The sequence below is a fragment of the Leptidea sinapis genome, chromosome 19, assembly GCF_905404315.1.
Source record: "Leptidea sinapis chromosome 19, ilLepSina1.1, whole genome shotgun sequence".
Classification (NCBI taxonomy): Eukaryota; Metazoa; Arthropoda; class Insecta; order Lepidoptera; family Pieridae; genus Leptidea; species Leptidea sinapis.
The window spans coordinates 5,069,436-5,089,188 of record NC_066283.1 but is presented as its reverse complement, the minus strand read 5'-3'; the positions used below and the strand labels follow the sequence as shown (position 1 = coordinate 5,089,188).

General features: G+C 36.0%; 1 protein-coding gene across 1 annotated transcript in view; it reads right to left on the bottom strand.

The window, feature by feature from the left end:
- Window positions 1-915: 915 nt before the first annotated feature.
- LOC126969975 (uncharacterized) overlaps window positions 916-19,753 on the bottom strand; it is a 41,449-nt gene continuing 22,611 nt past the window's right edge. Inside the window, exon 3 of the mRNA XM_050815620.1 lies at window positions 916-8,760. Within this exon, the coding sequence (XP_050671577.1) occupies window positions 5,243-8,760 (3,518 nt within the window). The 3' untranslated portion in view covers window positions 916-5,242. The remainder of the gene's footprint in view (window positions 8,761-19,753) is intronic.

Sequence of the window (19,753 nt, the reverse complement as noted above, 5' to 3'; positions counted from 1 at the left end):
AACAGTTGCATACAACGTAGTGGATTTCAGTAATATCCGTTTTCTACAAGGTTATAGTCTTCTTCTGATAATCTATCAATCGCTTTTTTCAAATTTCGCTATGCTGCTGGATACAATGGAAAAAATTATGGAGAGGTGATAAAACCGGTGGAATCTGCTATGTTTCTTGGCATTACTCTGTGGTTCAATTACTATGGGGCTCCCATATTGAAGGATTGGCAAACAGACTTAGTTCTGTAACATACGCGGCATATTATGTCCTATGGCATATTGCTATGGGGCAACGCTGCCGATATTAATACAATATTTGTGGTGCAGAAGGGGGCTATTTATAACCTAGGTCCTACAGAATCATTGAAAGCAAAATTCAAAGAAATTAACATCTTGACTGTTGCTTCTCAATTTAATGTTGATAATGTATGTTCATAGACACAAGTGAATTTGAATTTGCTAGAAACTGTCATAACCATAATGTTAACTCCAGGAACAGACATTAAACTTATAATGCCTACTAGTCGGCTAAGTCGAGTTAGTAAGACTTTTATGGGGCGATGTATATGCTCTTACAACAAGATCCCAGAAAATGTTCAAAACAAAAGTATTACGTTATTCAAAATATTTTTTAAAAAACGTTTGTGTGGTAAAGGTTACTATAACATACCGCCCTCAGGCTATTAAATAATAAGTGTAATTGTACAATATTACTTTGTAAATACATTTTTTCGATGAAAAAAAAGGCCGCCGGAGTCTGTTGCGCCCATTCTTCTCAGGCCTGAGGCATTCGTTTTGGAATGGGTGGTAGTTTTGACTTTCAATAAGTGAAGTCACATCCTTATTTTGAATAAAAATACTTGAATAGATTTTTAATTTTCTAATCTAGGTTTTTAAACGGACTTAAAAATTATAACGTGCACATAGTTCAAATCATTTATTACATTTCTTTATTCACCACAAACTTGCTTATGATCAAATCAAATAAACTCAAAAATATATCTCTTCACAAAATAACATAGATTATACAAATCATTCACAATTTCCAAAAAAAAAAACGTTTAGGAGTTTATTTTCTATAATATACCTTACAACTACATTATACATCATTATTTTAAATACTATTTAACTAGTGTATTCCATATTCGAAGTGATTCCTCCTTGAAAAAAGAAAACAGCCATTTTACCAAATATTTGTATAAAAGTTATTAGATATTATTACAGATCTAAGAAAAACCATTTGGTTACTTACAAAAGCGACAAGTACAAAAATTATTTTTCTTATAATACTCTTTTATTATGGCTTCAATGCTAAGTAATTTTGAATTAGTTCTATGAAAAAATAAAAAGTAACTTATTCGCGCGATTTTTGGCAGTAGATGCGAATTTATTCTTTATCATTACAAGCCATGCTTCATATTGCTAGCAGACGAGAGAACTTGGAAACCACAAAAAATATATTCATTTCAAACATCGTCTTCAATAAGGCCTAGATAATTTATGCACTTAGATAGAGCCTCTCTGCTAGACAACCGATAAAAACAGGCCAGGTTTATTGCTTTAGTGTTCGTGCATTGCCAACAAGGTCATCAGCTTGAAACACATGATTTAACCAGTATATTAATTAAAAACAAAAATGTTCAAATCTTACGTAATTGCTTTGAAAACTACAGGGATCTGGTAATTACCAGAAACATCCCCTTTAGGTTTTAAAATATTTTTTTTAGTCCACACCTGCTCTTTTCACAGATCTGTCAAAATTTTGCATAACCACAGAGAATTTAACGACTATTTAATCAAGTACCTTAATAAGTATTTACATACTTAAATCACAATATGCTTAACCCTAATAATATTACACACCTCATTATATTATCCTACATCTAGCTTATTTAACAATGATTTTTACAGTGCATTTGTTGAAAATATACTTTATATCATAAAAAAATATCGTTCATCTTTAGGAACGCTGCTATTTTATTTATATTTCTCTCTCCAATATAATGTTACACTTTAGTTTGTATTAGTAGTTACAATAAAAATGAAAACATAATGTTATGAAATACTACATTTATTAAAATAAGTTGTTTGATTGTGTAAAAATTTTTTTCTCGCTCTTTCCTCGACCCCAATAAACATAAATTGGAAAAAAGCATTTAAGTCGATTCTATTAATTTTTTTATTATTGCACAAATTATAACATTCTTTTAACGTTTACTACATTTTTGAGGCTGAATCCAATAATGGTAAGATCAAAATGGGACGTAAAGTGGGACTACGACTTTATCATGTCTTTCTCGCTCATGTAACCCACAATTTTGCTCACAAAGGAACGCAAAAGTGTATTTTGAAGGCTCATGGCTTCAACGCATTCTTACAAAACGTTTTCAAACCGCAGACTAATGAAAAAGATTGAACATAAATCGCAGTTGTCAAACAATCAGAGGTAAAAGAAAATCTAGTGTTCCAGTTTTAATGGAATTACATCTTTCATGTTATTGTAATAATTACTAATATAACATTTACAACGCATTTATTTATAAGCAGTTTTGATATTTTTCTATTATCGCGATTCAGAGCCTTTTCTTCGCTAGCGATGGAGTGCGACGGGCTTCCTGTTACTTGTCCGTCTGTTTTTTTCATTAGTCTATGGTTCAAACTTTACCATTTATCTCACGATGCCAATTCGTGAATTCATATTAGGGGAAAATTTTATTGTTTAAATAAAAAAATATGCAATAATCTAGCATTCATTTATGCTGTTTGTATACTATAAGTGTGATAAATAATTTCTAATATGGTCTCTGTATTGCGAGTTCTACTCGCTCTTGAACAAACAGAATTGTGCATTTATAAGTCACAAGAGATGTATGTGTTTATTTCCAAGTATTATATTATATCTACAATTGCACAAATCTTAATAATTATTACTCGTACATTTTTTTGTTACATCATTATTTTCGATACGACCCCTTGAGCTTGCTTTACATAAAACGTACGGTGCATCAGGGGTACGATTGGATAGTCTAAGTCCGGATAACTTAAACTTACTAACTTTTTTTGCTGGCAACATACCACGAAACGTCTTTTTTTTGCTTTTCAAAAAAGACTGAATTATCCGGACTTACCCTAATGCACTATATATGAACAAACAAATATTACGTATCTATCAATGGACTATATCACCATTGCGGTGTACTGAGCACCCCGAAGCAAATCTTGTTTTTATGTACAATAAAAAGATATTTATTATGTACAAAGGTTGAATCTATAATGCAAACAACGCGTATGAGAGTGTGGTAAATCATACAAGACTACAATAAACACGTTTCTAATATATGTAGAGGGTATGAGTGAAGAAAGAATTGCTAATCAATAAGTGTGTGTGGGCAAGGCGGTCGCGGGAGACCTCGAAGGAGATTCGTGTACCATGGGGACGTTTTGAAAACATGTATGAAAAATAGTAATGAATGTAGACAAACGGAAAGGTTTGTAAGGATAGGTGCAATTGGCGATCTGTTATCTTTTATCTACCCCTACAGGGAAAAGGCGTGTGTGTGTGTGATATGTATATATTAGGCCTTGTCCACACACACACTATTATATTGCCTTGAAAATTATTTGAAGAGGCTGACGGACTACACGATGGAGAGTGAAACACCATGGGGCCAAGAGATGCGTAGCCGGCCTTTGATGCTCTGAAGCTCCTATGAGAAAAACGTGACGATACGATCAAGGCATTAGTTACTCTGCCCATTACAATGCAGTGCCTTAAATTATGAGCGGTACCGCGATTGCCCTCGTCACTTTGATTTATAGGATGTTATGTCTCATTAGACATATACGGCCTTACAAATAAATTTGAAACTGAGAATAAACCAAGAATATGCAAAATTTTGACAATATCATTGACAACACTGTCAATATAATGATAATTCTGAAGTTTACCGAATGTCAAGCAGCCTTGCAAATAAGCGCGGGAAACGTTATACGTCTCTCAATCTTATTTTGCTCACCTCCCACTTTGAGAATATGTTTTTTTCTAGAGTAATGTCGTGTATTTTTTTGCCTTTTTACAATATATTTTTTAATCTACCCACGCCCCATCTGCGCCATCTCAATGCCCCCTAATTTTCTCTGGGTCTTCTACTGCCCCCCCGAAAGTCACAAACGCCCACGTTGAGAACCTATGGACTCTAGACCAATCATAACCAAGATGTCTATTTGTAAACATTTTGCATATTCTCTGTTTATTCTCAGTTATAATATTATACCAAGTTTATTTGTTAGGCGGAACGGCTGGACGGCGGAAAAAGGCATCGCGCAGCAAGTATGCTATTGGTAGTTCGGTTCGAAAATATTGCAGTTAACATATCAACTCCTTTTGACATAAAGTGTCACTGATTTACCGTAATCTCGATAGCGACTTGTTTGCACTAAAGTTTTACAATGAACTCCCGCAATATCTCAGATATAATTAACTTATGTCTTGATATAAAATCATATTGAGGAAAACTAATTACTTACAGAACAAAATATTGAATGTGACTGTGTAGTTGACTATGTAACACTCGTTCGGGCTAAGTTCATGTCAGTTGGGGCTAGATTTCACCTGGACACCACGTCCTACCAAACTAGACACCAGAATCATGACGCGTTCGAGCTGGTCGCGCCACAAAATTGGTTGCGCAACCATATGGATACCAGGTGAATAATTCTCTATATATATATATATATATATATATATATATATATACATTTTGTTGGTAGCGGCGACTGGTTGCGCCACAGTGGTTTCCCAGTGAAAAATAGCCTTTAAGGAGCGCTATCAGTCAGCGTTATTAATCTGAGTAATTTATACACAATAATAAATATTACTTATAAATATACGTAAGAAAAAATAATTCCATATTATAATCTTGACTTGATAAAATTTTCACTTCGGTTGTATGGTATTTACAAATACCTGCTATTTTGTGTTTCTACATTTGTGCACAAAAAATGAGATTTAAATGTAAACATAAAGGCCATATTACAATTTTTTAATACTAAATTATGAAACGCGAAATTTAACACACACATAACGATTTAAGTGAGTTTTATTTGTCACTATTGCGCATTTATTACGAAATAAATAACAATAAATTTATATTCAGTTTCATACTTCCGTTCAAATAATAATTTCAGTTCAGCGAACGAATCACAAAATTGTTAATGAGTCCCGTTATTGTTAAACACAAGTACGGCATATTTAAGAATTCGGTAAGGCTTTTAAAGGCCCTAAACTTAATAGGCCGTCAGCACCAAGAGCCTGCAAACTAGAAGTTAAACCACCTTGCATGTTATGAACTGACAACACTGGAATACCAAAACATCCATTAGCTTGTTCCCGATTCGCCAACGGTATAAAACTGTAAATGCCTAAATTGCTGAGCCGCTTCAGATTATCTGTTTGTGACAAATCAACGACAGGCAATCCTAATTCTCTATTTGCCCCACTCACGTTATGAAAGACCCTTTTATGGTGCTGAAGTTGTAACGACTTGGGGTATGATGCCGGGCATTCATCGCATTTGAAGATTGGCACTTTACTCTGAGGATGAGCATTCGTGATGTGTGCTTGCAGAGACGATTGGTTCATAAACATCTTTTTACAATATTTACAAGATAACATACCACCGCCCACTTTAGTTTCAGGGATTGAGAAGTTGCTGGACTTCGAGGTATGTTTAATACTGACACCCGACCCAAGATTTGGTAAGTGAGGGAGTGGCCTTTCAGGAGACGGTGTCCGACTCTTTTGCTTTTGCATAATGCTTATTCCCCGAGACGCCAGGACATTGGCCATTGCATTCGCCATTTTGTTTACTGGCTTCTTCGTTACCGATATTTGACTGCCCAGTTTGTCTTTTGCGCCTTGAACACTTTGAATCATTGGCAGACCGTCCCTTTGTTTTTGCATCGCCATAACCTGGCAATCTTCGTTATCATGTTTTCCAGGAAGCAGCATGTCAGGTCGTCTTTTTAGTCCTGGTCCTTGAGTCGGGCCTCCAGGCCGTTTTATAGGCATACGAGCACCAATTTTACCTCTCACTTGTCCCTGGATTTGAGTTCCTGGTCTAATTGTAGGTCTCTGACCTCTAATAGAGGGCATTCGCGGTCGAGGTCCTGATGGACTCACTCCAGAAGCCATTCTTATTTGAGTAGGGGGATGCATTTGAGAAGCTGGGGGCTGTCCAGTAGTATTCATTGGTCCCGAATCTTTTCCAGGTTGACCGACTACTTGACCTGCTGGGAAGGTTTGAACATTCTGAATTTTAATATTACCAGGAGGTTTCATTAGCCCAGCTGGGCTTGATACGGGAGGGTATTGTTGATTAGGAGATGCTCCTGGAAGGCCCATTGTTCCCGGTTGATTCATCATTCCAGTTGATGACTGTCCATAAACTGATTGCTGCATGCTTTGAAGAGGAGACGGTGTTGAATACGCTGGAGCTGACGGGTACGAACTTGGTGGCATTGTACTTGAGTAAGGTGAATTTGGAGGTTGTTGATACTGGTTCGGATAATTGGGCATGCCAGACCCCATGTAGTTAGCGCCACCTTGGTATTGTGATGACATATTTGGATACATGCCTGGTTGCGAATAATTCCCGTGCATATTTTGTCCTTGATAGTTGTTATAAGGAGCTTGAGGTGGCATCATTACACCCCCTGTTGCTGTCCCTGGATATGCCTGGATATTGATCATAACATTTTGTTGGTGAGTGTATCCCGGTCCACTTCCTATATTTGATAATTTCCCGACTTGTTCTGCCAGTTGTTTTACTGGTAGTAAACTGGAAAGAATATTTGATGATGGAGTGTATGGTAAAAGTGTACTTGTAGGATTAGAATGTGGAATTAAGCTTTGCGAATGACCCGTCATTCTTCTATGATCTTCCAATAGCGATATGTCAGTGAAACGCGTGTTGCAAACCTCACATGAATGCTGTGGGCCCAATTTATCCAATGATATGTATTCACTCACATCAGACATTAAGTTCTCTTTTTTGCTTGATGATGACAGAAGACTTTCGAAAATTTCATCAGCACTTTTTTCATACAAATGATCTGTAATTGGTTTTGAGTCAGGCGCGTTCCAATTAAAGTTGTGTTGTTTTTCTGTTGAAGGCATAGATGAAAATCGCGATGATGTTACACTTTGTGCCGAAGAGTAGTTACTTGATGAGGTTGAGAAAGTAGGAGTAGAATATGATTGAGTTGAAGTGTAAGTTGGTATGGGCACAGTTTCTATCTTTGGTACGATTTCTTCTATTTTCGGTTTTATGTCTGGAGCCGGAGTTGTCGACACCACACAGCAATCATCATCATCCTCATCATTTGAGTCACCATTAATTTCTATAATTGCCATTGGCGCATTTTCTACTTTTGTTACAGGTAATAGCGGTGTTGTAGTGGCAGCGCTGACTGTGGTTTGTGTAGGAGGGGCATCCACTTCTGTCTTTATAGTCGCCAAAATGGGTGTTGATGAACTGTCTGGTAGGGGGGGTGATGTCCGTTCGGTTTTAATTTGGTTTGAAAATAAGGGCGCAACAGAGGCTGTTGTTGCACTACTATCTTCAACCTCTTTTTTGATTGTTACATTTTCTGTAGGCGTTTCATGTGACACTCGCCGTTCCGGCGTACTGGATTCGGAATTCTTTCTTGATGATGGAAGTTCTGTAATTTTCGGTGACTCTCTGCTCTGTCTGGGTGTAGCATGATTCGAAATTCGTTTTGGTATCTGTTTAATAACTGGTCTTTCTATTGTACAATTTTCTTCTTTTACGTTACCGGGCTTTGTTTTAACGGGCGTCTTAGCTCTACTGCCAGCATTATTTTTAGGTTTAAGGACAATTCCCTGTGGTAATTTTGGTATACTTCGATTAATCTTACTTATACTACTATCATCAGAGCAATCACTTTCTGATGGCTTTCTACTATTAGATTTATTTTGACTTATATCCTCAGAACCACTTTGCTCATCGCCATCATCTTTGTCGTCTTCATCTTGTTCTTTTTCTTCATCGCGATCACTATCTACATCTTCCTCATCGGAAGTTCTAAAATCTTTGAGACCATTCACTACTTTAAATGTATTAGTATTACTACCATCTGACTTTAATTTTAGCTTAATACCACCTAAATTACCTAGTTTTTTTATAACATTAGATTTATCTGGGTCATCTTCATTGTTTTCTTTTTTAATTGGCGTTGTATTCTTTTTGATTGTGAATCCCAAGCCACTTAATTTATTCAACGCCGATGTCGGATTATTTGAATCGTTTGATTTTTTAATTGAAAGCCCCGAGTTTTTCATGATTTGTGAGATGTCTACCTTTTTGGGAGTTTTTGGCGGTGGGACTTCCCTTTCATCTTCGTCTGACCAATTTTCATCTCCCGAAGGAGGCGTCTCTTCGTCGTCGGACGGCAGTTTTTCTAATATAATTGACGGTATAGAAACGTGTTGTTGTATTAAGTGATGTTCTAAGTCTTCCCAATTGTTAAAATCCTCTTTGCAAGTGAAGCAATGATTTTCTTGTTTAGGTTTTCTAATGAGTGCTCCAGAAGACTGTAGACGGGCTAAAATGTTAGCGACATTGTTATTAACTGGTTTTCTAAGTTCTTCTTCTTCTCCTAGATCATCTGCGTCTTCTTGGTCATCCACTTCTTCTTGGTCAGTGGCTTCCTCTTTGTCTGCCTCGTCATCTACTCCATCTTCTGCACCTATAAAAGAAAACATAAATTAAAGCACTGTATAATTAAAAGAGTTACACCTTGAGTTCATTTTCCTATCATGAAAATTGTAATCTAAATTGAATGAATATGTAAAAATTCTAACCTATAGGATAAGAGATTGATAACAGTTCAGCTTGCAAAAACTGACCCACACATTCATACGAACGAACGAATAAAAGCTGGGTACATCAGTACACTAAGAAAGTCAAATAGGTTATTCAAAACAGACAAACTGACTACAATTAACATTATAGGTCGGGGAAAAAGTCTTCGCTGATTATGAAAAGATTAAGATAATATCTTCGAAGTTTACATATACTTGTAATAAAATTATTTTAATGACTTTTAAACATTTCAAGAAATAAACAAATAGGTAAAATATTACTTCCAGATATTTTTCATTAAATTAATGCTTTTTTTGTGAAAATGAGTGAATCTATTGAATTTATTTATTAAATTCGCTCGATACATTTTAAAATAAAATTCCAAAAAAGGAAATATGCAACGCAAGCGACAAAAACGATTTGCGGCGTTCATGGACCTAAAAGCAGTGTCAGTAAGAATAGGATAAAGTTGGTGTAAGCATTTTCAATCCAAGGGAATTTTAATGTCAAGGTCGTTCAGGTTTCCCAGACCGTAGCAAAACCTGGGATAACTCGCAATGGGGTGATGCTGTCTGTATGGTGGGAAGGGCATTGTTCAGTAAGAGAGCTATATGCAAAGCCGGGCGGCAGCTTTGGCGCAGGGACGTGCATACCGTGGCTATAGGCAATTAGGCAGTGCCTACCTTATTAAGAACCTAAACAAATATTCCACTAGTGTTAAAGTTGATTTAGTTTAATTAGTCTGTTATTCTAGAACCAAACTTCTATTGAACATCCACTCATAAAAATTTTCATTACGCTAGATACTAAAGACCTACGGCGGGCAGTCTCGAGATTGCATATTCGAAGCATTCCGCGTTTTATACTTTATTAACTTTAGAAAAGTATTAGTCACAGACTAAGACTAAAGCGCGTACACCTTCCTTAAATTCCGGCAACGCTCTTGTGATTCCTCTGGTGTTGCAAGAGAGTGTGGGCGGCGGTGATCACTTAACACCAGGTGACCCGTACGCTCGTTTGTCCTCCTATTCTATAAAAAAGTCTACAGAACTATATATTCATACATTTTTGAGATATCTGTGTTGATGACAAATTCCCAATAACATAAAAATAAGCTATATGTAGAAAAAGTAAATAATTATTATTACTTAAATATAATATACTATTTAGAGGTCATCAATCAGTTTAAAATTCCAAAGTTTGAGTTTAAATTTGTTTTTCCAAGCTACAAACGTTTCAATAAAATATTTGAATCATTAGTGTTCGTGTAGATTTTTCATACATTCAATATCTTAAAGGTATGAAAAATCAACAATAAGTTATTCCAGTATGGTGGTAAAAATTAATATGTCATGGTAAATTTTTGTAATAAATATTTTTTTTACAAACTACACGTATATAAAGATAAAATAGCTAAACTAAAAGGTATTGAAAAACCCTGTCTCGATTCGTCAATTCAGTATACAACAGTTCAAGTATATGTGACTACAAAATTAGCAAATATAAGAACGATTTTGTAGAAAATAAAGATTATTTTATGAAAATACGGGACGAGACGAGCAGGACGTTCAGCTGATGGTAATAGATACACCCTGCCCATTACAATGCTGCTCAGGATTCTTGAAAAGCCCAAAAAGTCACCTTGAGACATAAGATGATGAGTTTCATTTGCCCAGTAATTTCACTAGCTACGGCGCCCTTCAGACCGAAACACAGTAAAGTTTACACATTCGTGCTTCACGGCAGAAATAGGCGCCGTTGTGGTGCCCCTAATCCTGTGAAAAGGAGCCTCCCACTGGTTATATTGATTGATTAATTAATGGTTTTGAAGTAAAACTTCTTTAGGCGCGACAACAAGGTAACTGAACGACAATGCAGTACGTTTCTGCACCATCCGGTTTTGGTTTCTTCGTTCATTATTAGGACAGGCAAAGAGTTCGAGCCCATACAGCCAGCCATATTCGTTAATATTCAATAACAACGTCATATTGATATTTGGTAATTAATAATCTAACCTTCAATTTCGTATTTTCAATTATATTATTTAATGAGTGAAATTATTAAAACATGCAAGTGGTATTTTTGAATTCTAAATAGAATATTAAATGGAAATAATAATCGGTAAAATGAAATATCAGGAACGTTTTACTCTTTCATCAATAATAAGAATAAAAGAGAAAATCAAGAACCTGATAATGACTTTCCCCCTTATTCATAATGGTCCGCTAGCTTAAAACAGCCGCTAAGGAGTGTTTTTTCTCATTCTGACTTAGGTCAATAGAAGAAGACAGAGTGAGAATTAGCAATGCTTTAAGTGAGCAGACTATTATGAATAAGGGGTTTATCTTTAAGAAGTGTGTTTATTTATATATTTTTTTAATGAATAATATCAATGTAACTAACTATATCATTCTTTGTAAAATAAATAAAATCTCATTTGTTAAGATAATATAATTATAAAGACTTTTTTCTTTAGGCGCGTTATCAAAAAATTATGAGAGTGAAATTTTAAGATGCGCGCGCACTGTAACACTAAACAGGTTGAAGTTGCTTCCTAAAATTTTCTGACGTTTGCGTCATTCGTTATTTTTTTTTTTGGTTTCTTCGTCCATTATTAGGACAGGCTTCCTAGCAATGGACAGGCCCATACAGCCGTATTCATTATTTCATAATTAATTGTCAAAGCCATCTTTGCAAGATTTTTACAAAATGGATCTTTGTAAAAACGTAGAATAGCACGAAGAATAAATAATTTTAATGATTTTACTTCGTTAGGCCAAAGAAGTATAACATCTAGCGTGCATACATAAGTACACAATAACGAGAATGGAATTCCAACTTTTCCAAACGACAAAACACATTTAGAAAAATTTTTTTTCGTAGTTACTTTGAGATTTCTCAAAATCTAAATAACGGAACAAAAAAAAACACCCACACAATGCATGTATACAGACGTACGGACATCATCGCGGGAATAGTCAGAGACGCTTCCTAGGACCTTAAAACGTCGAGATCTGATGAAAACTCGATGTTCGAAAAACAGGGTAAAACCAATCATCATCAGCCGAAAGACGTCCACTGCTGGACATAGGCCTCCCCCAAAGATTTCCACGAAGTTCGGTCCTGCGCTGCCCTCATGCAACATATTCTGGCGATCTTGACGAGATCGTCGGTCCATTTTGTGGGGGGCCTACCAACACTGCGTCATCCGGTACGTGGTCGCCATTCGAGGACTTTACTGCCCCACGGTCATCTGTCCGTCGAACTATGTGCTCTGCCCACTGCCACTTAAGTTTCGGAGTATGTCGGTAACTTTCGTTCTCGCAGGGAAACTCCGAGCATAGCCCTCTAAGCAACCATGAGCTTTCTCATAAGACCCATACTTCGTCTGCCTACCGTAAGTTATCACTGACAACACACACTGGTTGAAAACTGAACTCGTCTTCAGACACTGTAGTATTTGGGACTAGAAGATTTTACGGACCTTCCCGACGGCTGCCCATACGAGTTGGATTCGACGACTGACCTCTTTTGCGAAATTGGACCTGCCTAACTAGATTGTTTGTCCGAGGTAGACGTACTCGCCGACTATTTCGAGAGTGCAGTTCCCAATTGTTATGGGAATAGACGACATGGACATTTGACATGATCTTTGTCTTGTCCATATTCATTTTGAGACTCCTTGGGAAGCTGTACAACGTGAATGTAACCAATAACTTCCCGAATTTTTGAAAATTTTCAATTTTCTTAGCGGGAAGTTAAAAATATTTGCGACGGAATTGATGGTTATATGATCAATTATTCTGCAGTGTTAACGTGTTAAATAATAACGAGATTATACATTTGAAAGTAAAAGTTACAATTGTAAAATCTGTAACATCAGAGCGATTCGTTATGGAATACTGTTTTTATTTTCCCTGACTTCTTTACAAAAAAACCTCAGAGATGGTTTCGTCAAATACTACGTTCTCAACTTAATTGAAAATATACCGTGGAAAAAACCGCCTATATTTATTAGACGAATTTTTTAATTAAAAAATTTAAATATTTATCTAATATATAAAATTCTCGTGTCATGGTGTTAAACTTTGTACTCCTCCGAAACGGCTTAACCGATTCTCATGAAATTTTGAGTGCATATTGGATAGGTCTGAGAATCGGACAACATCTATTTTTCATCCCCCTAAATGTTAAGGGTGGTCCACACGATTTTATTTTTCATTTTTTTTACATTTTTAAATTTTAAATTTGTCTGATTATGCGTCAGCATTAAAAATACATACAACATCAAAGTTTCACCCATCTACGGTCAACAGTTACTTTTGTATCGCGATTTTAATATCGGCAACACAACGTTTGCTGGGTCAGCTAGTTTTAATATATAAAATGATTAATTATGTTGATATTAAAGTAATGATATAAAAAAAGACTTTATTATGTCTACATCGAAGAATTTGCACGCTACAAATAATATTAATTATGTAACATCATTATAACATGACGTATATGCAAATAAAAACTTTGACGTAAAATGTTGCGGAAAAACAAAAACATTTTGGTCTCTGAATGCATAAATAAATATCTTTTTTCAAAGATAATTTAAAAATATCTAGTATGACCAAATACTGCATTCAATCTATTTCCGCACTGTTGTAATTGTTTTTTTTTTTATGAAAACTTAAGTTGTTTACGTACTGTTAATTGTCAGTATATTGGAAAATGATAAGGAAAACATGTTGCAGCTAATTAAAGGAACTTTAGACAAATACGGTTTTGTTTACGTTGAACTAAGGTCTGCTTGGCGAGCTCAAACTTTGATGTCTCTGTGATTTTAAACTTTTTCAGTGTAGACGAGACTTTGGTAGGGTTAAGTAAAGTACCACTTGCTATAATATCATCATTATTATTTCAGCCGGAAGACGTCCACTGCTGGACAAAAGCCAAAGATCGCTATGACGATCGCTCCTGCACTGCCCTCATCCAACCTATGCCGGCGATCTTGACCAGTTCGTCCATGTTGTGGGGGGCCTACCAACACTACGTCTTCCGATACGTGGTCACCATTCGGTGACTTTACTGCCCCAACGGCCATCTGTCCATCGATCTTTATGCCCACTGCCACTTAAGTTTCGCAACCATCTGGGCTATGTCAATGACTTTGGTTCTCCTACGAATCTCCTCATTTCTGATTCGATCTCTCAGGGACATTCCGACCATAGCCCACTGAGCGATTATAAGCTTCCTCATAAGAGGCGCATACTATAAAATGGCGTGCTCTAATTAGAGTTATTGTGTGACTTAGGAAACTTTCATTAGACAGTCTTTGTTAATATTAACCTCTATATGAAAAAAGTACCGGCAAAAGATCAATAATACACAAAATGTAATTCATTTTATATATTTTTTTTGTATGGAATAGGAGGACATACGAGCGTACGGGTCACCTGTTGTTAAGTGATCACCGCCGCCCACAATCTCTTGCAACACCAGAGGAATCACAGGAGCGTTGCCGGCCTTTAAGGAAGGTGTACGCGCTTTTTTTGAAGGTGCCCATGTCGTATCGTCCCGGAAACACCGCACAAGGAAGTTCATTCCACAGCTTTGTAGTACGTGGAAGAAAGCTCCTTGTAAACCGCACTGTGGAGGACCGCCACACATCCAGATGGTGTGGATGATATCCTAACTTGTGGCGTGTCGTGTGAAGGTGGAATTCTCGTCGCGAATTGTTGTTTATGTCTTTTACCGGATGATAGCGGGTGCAACAAAGTGGTAATTTGAGTTATAGAAGAAGAAAGAAGAGCTGGCTGGGGCCATACCTGGTAAATATGGTGGCTCGATGGTATTTTTCAAAGTAGTTAAAGTCAAAAGACAAAGCAGTCAGCAAACAGTCTAATCATTTAAATAATCTTCTGATATTTGCACCTTTAACAGGTAAATAATTAAAAGAACACTTTAGTTACATTGATCTAAGGTCTGCGTGGCGAGTTCAAGGTAGACTATTTTGGGCGTCGTCATTGCTTAAACCGTTAAATATGTTAAAGTTTGCCTATTGTTCTGTTATTTATAGATAATATAATAATATTGACACACTTTTTACACAAATTATCTTGCCCCAAGTTAAGCATATATAGCCTGTGTTATGGGTTACAAGACAATAATATATTTAATACAATATACTTACTTAAACATACATAAATTCATATCAACATACATAAATACATTTAAACATCCATAACTCGGAAACAAACATCCATATTAAATAAAATCATAATCATAAAATCCATATTCATCATATAAATGCTTACACCTACCGGGATTCGAACCCGGGACCTCTAGCTTAGTAGGTAGGATCGCTAGCCACTCGGCTATACAGGTCGTCAAAATAGATCGTCAGTCATTTTGGTTATTTTAATATTCTGTGTAGAAAAGGTGTAGGTATTTATTGATAATTTACGTCCGACTCGCGCTTGGTCGATTATTGTATATGAAAAACGATTCATTCGATTAACGATTCGAGACCTCGTAGAACATTCGTCGACCAAATTGGGGACGTTTTGAGAAAAGGAGAGGTCCGAAGCACCCGCAACCGGCGAGCATGTATGAAAAGAGTAATGAATGAAGCGCGTGAGGTTTGGTTGAAGCAAATGGCATTCTATTGTCTCTGCCTACCCCGACGGGAACAAGGCGTGAGTGTGTATGTATGTATAAAAGCGATTCATAAGTTGTTAGAAAATTCCTCATTATTGAACAGCTAAACAATCTTTTTGATAGAAATTAGTAACATATAAGAAAATTTATTGAAGTAGGCGTTACTTTGCGGAAATCCATAGTTATCCAAATGATTTGAGTTTTCTTTAGTGTTAATTCCGCCAATATTTGTCTTTAAACAAACTTTTGAGTCTCGTACCAGATTTTGGCGAGACAACACGTCCTGAGGATGCCTCGTGTAGAGGAAAAACACGCGTCGAATTGTTTAAAGACAAATATTGGCGGAATTAACACTAAAGAAAACTCAAATCATTTGCATAGTAACATATAATTATGACTTTTGAATTTTTTATGGTTATTTACACTTAAATACATCTTAAATATTAAAATCTGAGGATAATCACAGTCTATATGAAAGTAAAATGTCAATAAATAAAATAATAGTAAAATGTCTAAAAATCATCGATAGCCCTAAAAAGTCTACGGCTACATCACTAGCTCACGCACACATTGGCAAATTTAAATTGTTCACGCAATGCACAAAACGCTAGTATATTCTCAATCTATGATTTCTCATGAATTTACGTTAACGTTGCAAAAGTTATCAAAATACGAACACAGTGGGATTCCATTAATAACGTCCGTTTATCTCTGAATACGTCAAAATCAATAGCTGCATAAAAAAAAAACATTAAAACGAGTCAAAAATTGCCACAATTAAAGAAGCTCTTTATTTTTGTAAGAGTCTATGAAATGTTAGGTTTTGGACGAGACTGTCCAGGGTGAAACTATCAATGTTTAAATTTGCAGAACAAACCTGTATCGACTCCATTCCATATGTGACACATGTACTGCTCATATTTTGGTAAATCTGTTATAATACAACTATCAGACACCTCTTGGAGGGCACTGGCTTCTTCACAGACCTTGCCAAACTTAATACCGTAACGTTTTCGGAACCTCCAGACCCAACTGCGCGAACACGCAAAATCCTTTATATTAAGCAGTCTCGCAAAATCATTAGCCTTTTCCTGTAACACATGATCGTTCACTTCTTCGGCCTGAGTTTTGAACCAGTCGAAAAGCGAATATTCGACATCAGGATAATTCGAATGACGATTTCGCTTCATTGAATCACTGTTTATCTCGAAACACGCCCAAATTTTCGCGCGGTTCTTCCATATTGTTGATATTGTAGAATGCGAAATATTGAGCTCTTTACCCAAATCACAATTGCTCTCACCGTTATTGAGGCGCCAAAGAATTTCCACTTTTTCTCTAACAGAAAACATTCGTCTAGGTGCCATATTTACATATGAAACAACACAACTTCACACGCGTAAGGAACGTTATCAACTGAGTCAAAAACATTGTACAGTCAAAACCTTTTATGGCGACATCGTTTAGAACCACATACCGGTTAAATTTACCAAAATCAAAGGTCCTGGCTGAATGTTATATGACCGCCTTATCTAAAACATTGGTTTTTACGACATTGTTTACTACGACATACCGCATTAAGCGACCACATTTGGTTAATGTTTTCGGAGAAGTATATCTGTAGAACGATCGGCTCAGCTGTATTGTACACAATTTGAATAGGTAACTGTATCCACATCTGGCACAGTATAATAGTCAATAGCTATTATCGTAAAAGTAAACAAAGTTTAGGGTCTTTTGTAATTCTTAGAAACAAAGCACATGCATGCCGTAGCCTCAAGGCCCGCTTCGTCATATCTCTTAAGTCAGTTTGTTACTTATCTTTACACAAGACGCACCAAAACATTATTGTTGAGTTAATTAGTTAAAAATGGACCGACGATCTGGTCAAGATTGCCGGAATACGTTGGATGAGGGCAGCGCAGGACCGATCGTCGTGGAAATCTTTGGGAGAGCCCTTTGACCAGCAGTTGACGTGTTCCGGCTGATGATATTCATAATAGAGATTTAAAAAAAAACATTGTTTATAACTATTTTTTAATTGTTAACTTTGCGGGCTCACAAGAATGCGTCACCAACCTTTAATAAAACTAATTAACTTTTCTAATCAATATTGTTTAAGAGAGCAATGTTATTAATAATTTAATTGTCTACAATTTGTTTTTAGCATATATTTTTCTGGAATCAATTTTACAAAAATTATTTAAGCATGAATCGGAAAATGTAATTATAATTACTTTTTTATCAGTTTATATTACTTATTTGTTATTATCATAGTAATTTATGCATTTATATCAACAATGTTAAGATATAATGGTATTTCAACATTATTTCACATATTTTTGGAATCACAATTATATATAGTAATTATTCTTACCAATATCTTTTTATAATATGTATCATGGTGTGCACGCAATCAGCGTCTAAGTAAAAAATAAGAAATAAAAATCTTCGGATTTATGCCTTGAATTTCTTACCTTACTCAATATTTTGCTTCATAAGGTATTTGGTTTTATAAATTATCCAAAATTAAATATTCAATAAACACCAGATTTAATTTCGTATAGTTCAGTATATAACTAAAAAAACATGATACAACAATAATTACGGGTGATTTTAACTCCAAAATCGGACAAGGTCCAGTACCCGATGTTGTTGGCACTTTTGGGCTTGGGGTTCGAAACGATCGAGGAGAAAGGTTGGTGCAGTTCTGCCAGGAGCGTGTGTCATCACTAATACATTCTTTAAGTTACCACCTAGAAGACTTTACACTTGGCGTTCACCAGCCGATAGTCCAGAGAAGATCGTACGTAATCAAATAGATTTCATATTGTTCAGCAGAAGACATAGGAATAGCATAAAATCTGCTAAAACATATCCCGGAGCCGATATTGGATCTGACCACAATCTTATTGTGGCTGTAATAAAGATTCAGTTAAAGACAATCCAACAACAACCAAAAATCACCAGAATAGACCTTGACAAATTGAAAAACCCTGAATCCAAAAAAAAACTTCATTTAGCCATCAATGACGACATGTGTAGGCTAAAACGAAACAATGTTAATCCTGGTTTCTCGGACATGGAACAATCGTGGCATAGTTTTAAGACGACAATACTTGACACAAGTGAAAAGATCTTGACGTCGACGCCACGAACGAAGAAAAAGAAATGGATTACTGACGAAATATTGGATTTAATGGATAAAAGACGTGAAAATAAAACGAACAAAGAAAAGTATGTCACAATAAAACTTTTAATACGGAAAAAAATAAGACAGGCAAAAGAAACATGGTATGGTGATCTTTGTTCTGAGATAGAGAAACTGGATAAGAAGTTTGACGGTTTTAATATACATAAGAAGATTAAAGAGCTTATATCTCCTAAACATCAAGGACGCAGACAAGTAACTCTTCTCAATAAATATGGCAATTATGCATCTTCCACCGATGACATGTTAGTAACATGGGAACAATATGTTACTGAGCTGTTTCATGACACTGGATCTGATCCTATAGATTTCGTTTGTGATGACACGGGACCAGCCATTATGAAAAGTGAAGTCTATCATGCCATAAGAAATGCAAAAACAAGAAAAGCTTGTGGTCCCGATGACATACCAGTCGAGATTATTAAAGAAATCGAAGGGTGTAATCTAGATTATCTCGTTAACCTCTTTAATGCTATCTACGACTCGGGCACAATTCCTTCTGACTGGCTCAAATCGACATTTATCACCCTACCAAAAATCAATAATCCCAAAAAATGCAGTGATTACCGCACAATTTCACTCATGAGTCACGTTTTGAAGCTCTTTTTAAAAGTACTTCATAGCAGAATTTACTCGAAATGTGAGTCCTTACTATCATATACCCAGTTTGGTTTTAGAAGCGGTTTGGGTACAAGAGATGCACTTTTCGGCTATCAGGTGCTGGTACAAAGATGCTGGGATATGAATAGAGATCTATTTGTCTGCTTCATTGACTATGAAAAGGCCTTTGACCGAGTTCAACATGTCAAATTGATGGAAGTGCTCCAGAAAATTGGCTTGGACTTTAAAGACTGTCGATTCATCAGAAACAGCGTGCAAACATTAGGGTCAACGGGAAACTTTCATCATACATCGAGATAGAAAGGGGCGTACGACAAGGCTGTATTTTGTCACCCTTACTTTTTAATTTGTATGCTGAAGCCATATTTTCGGAAGCGCTTGATAACAGCACAGACGG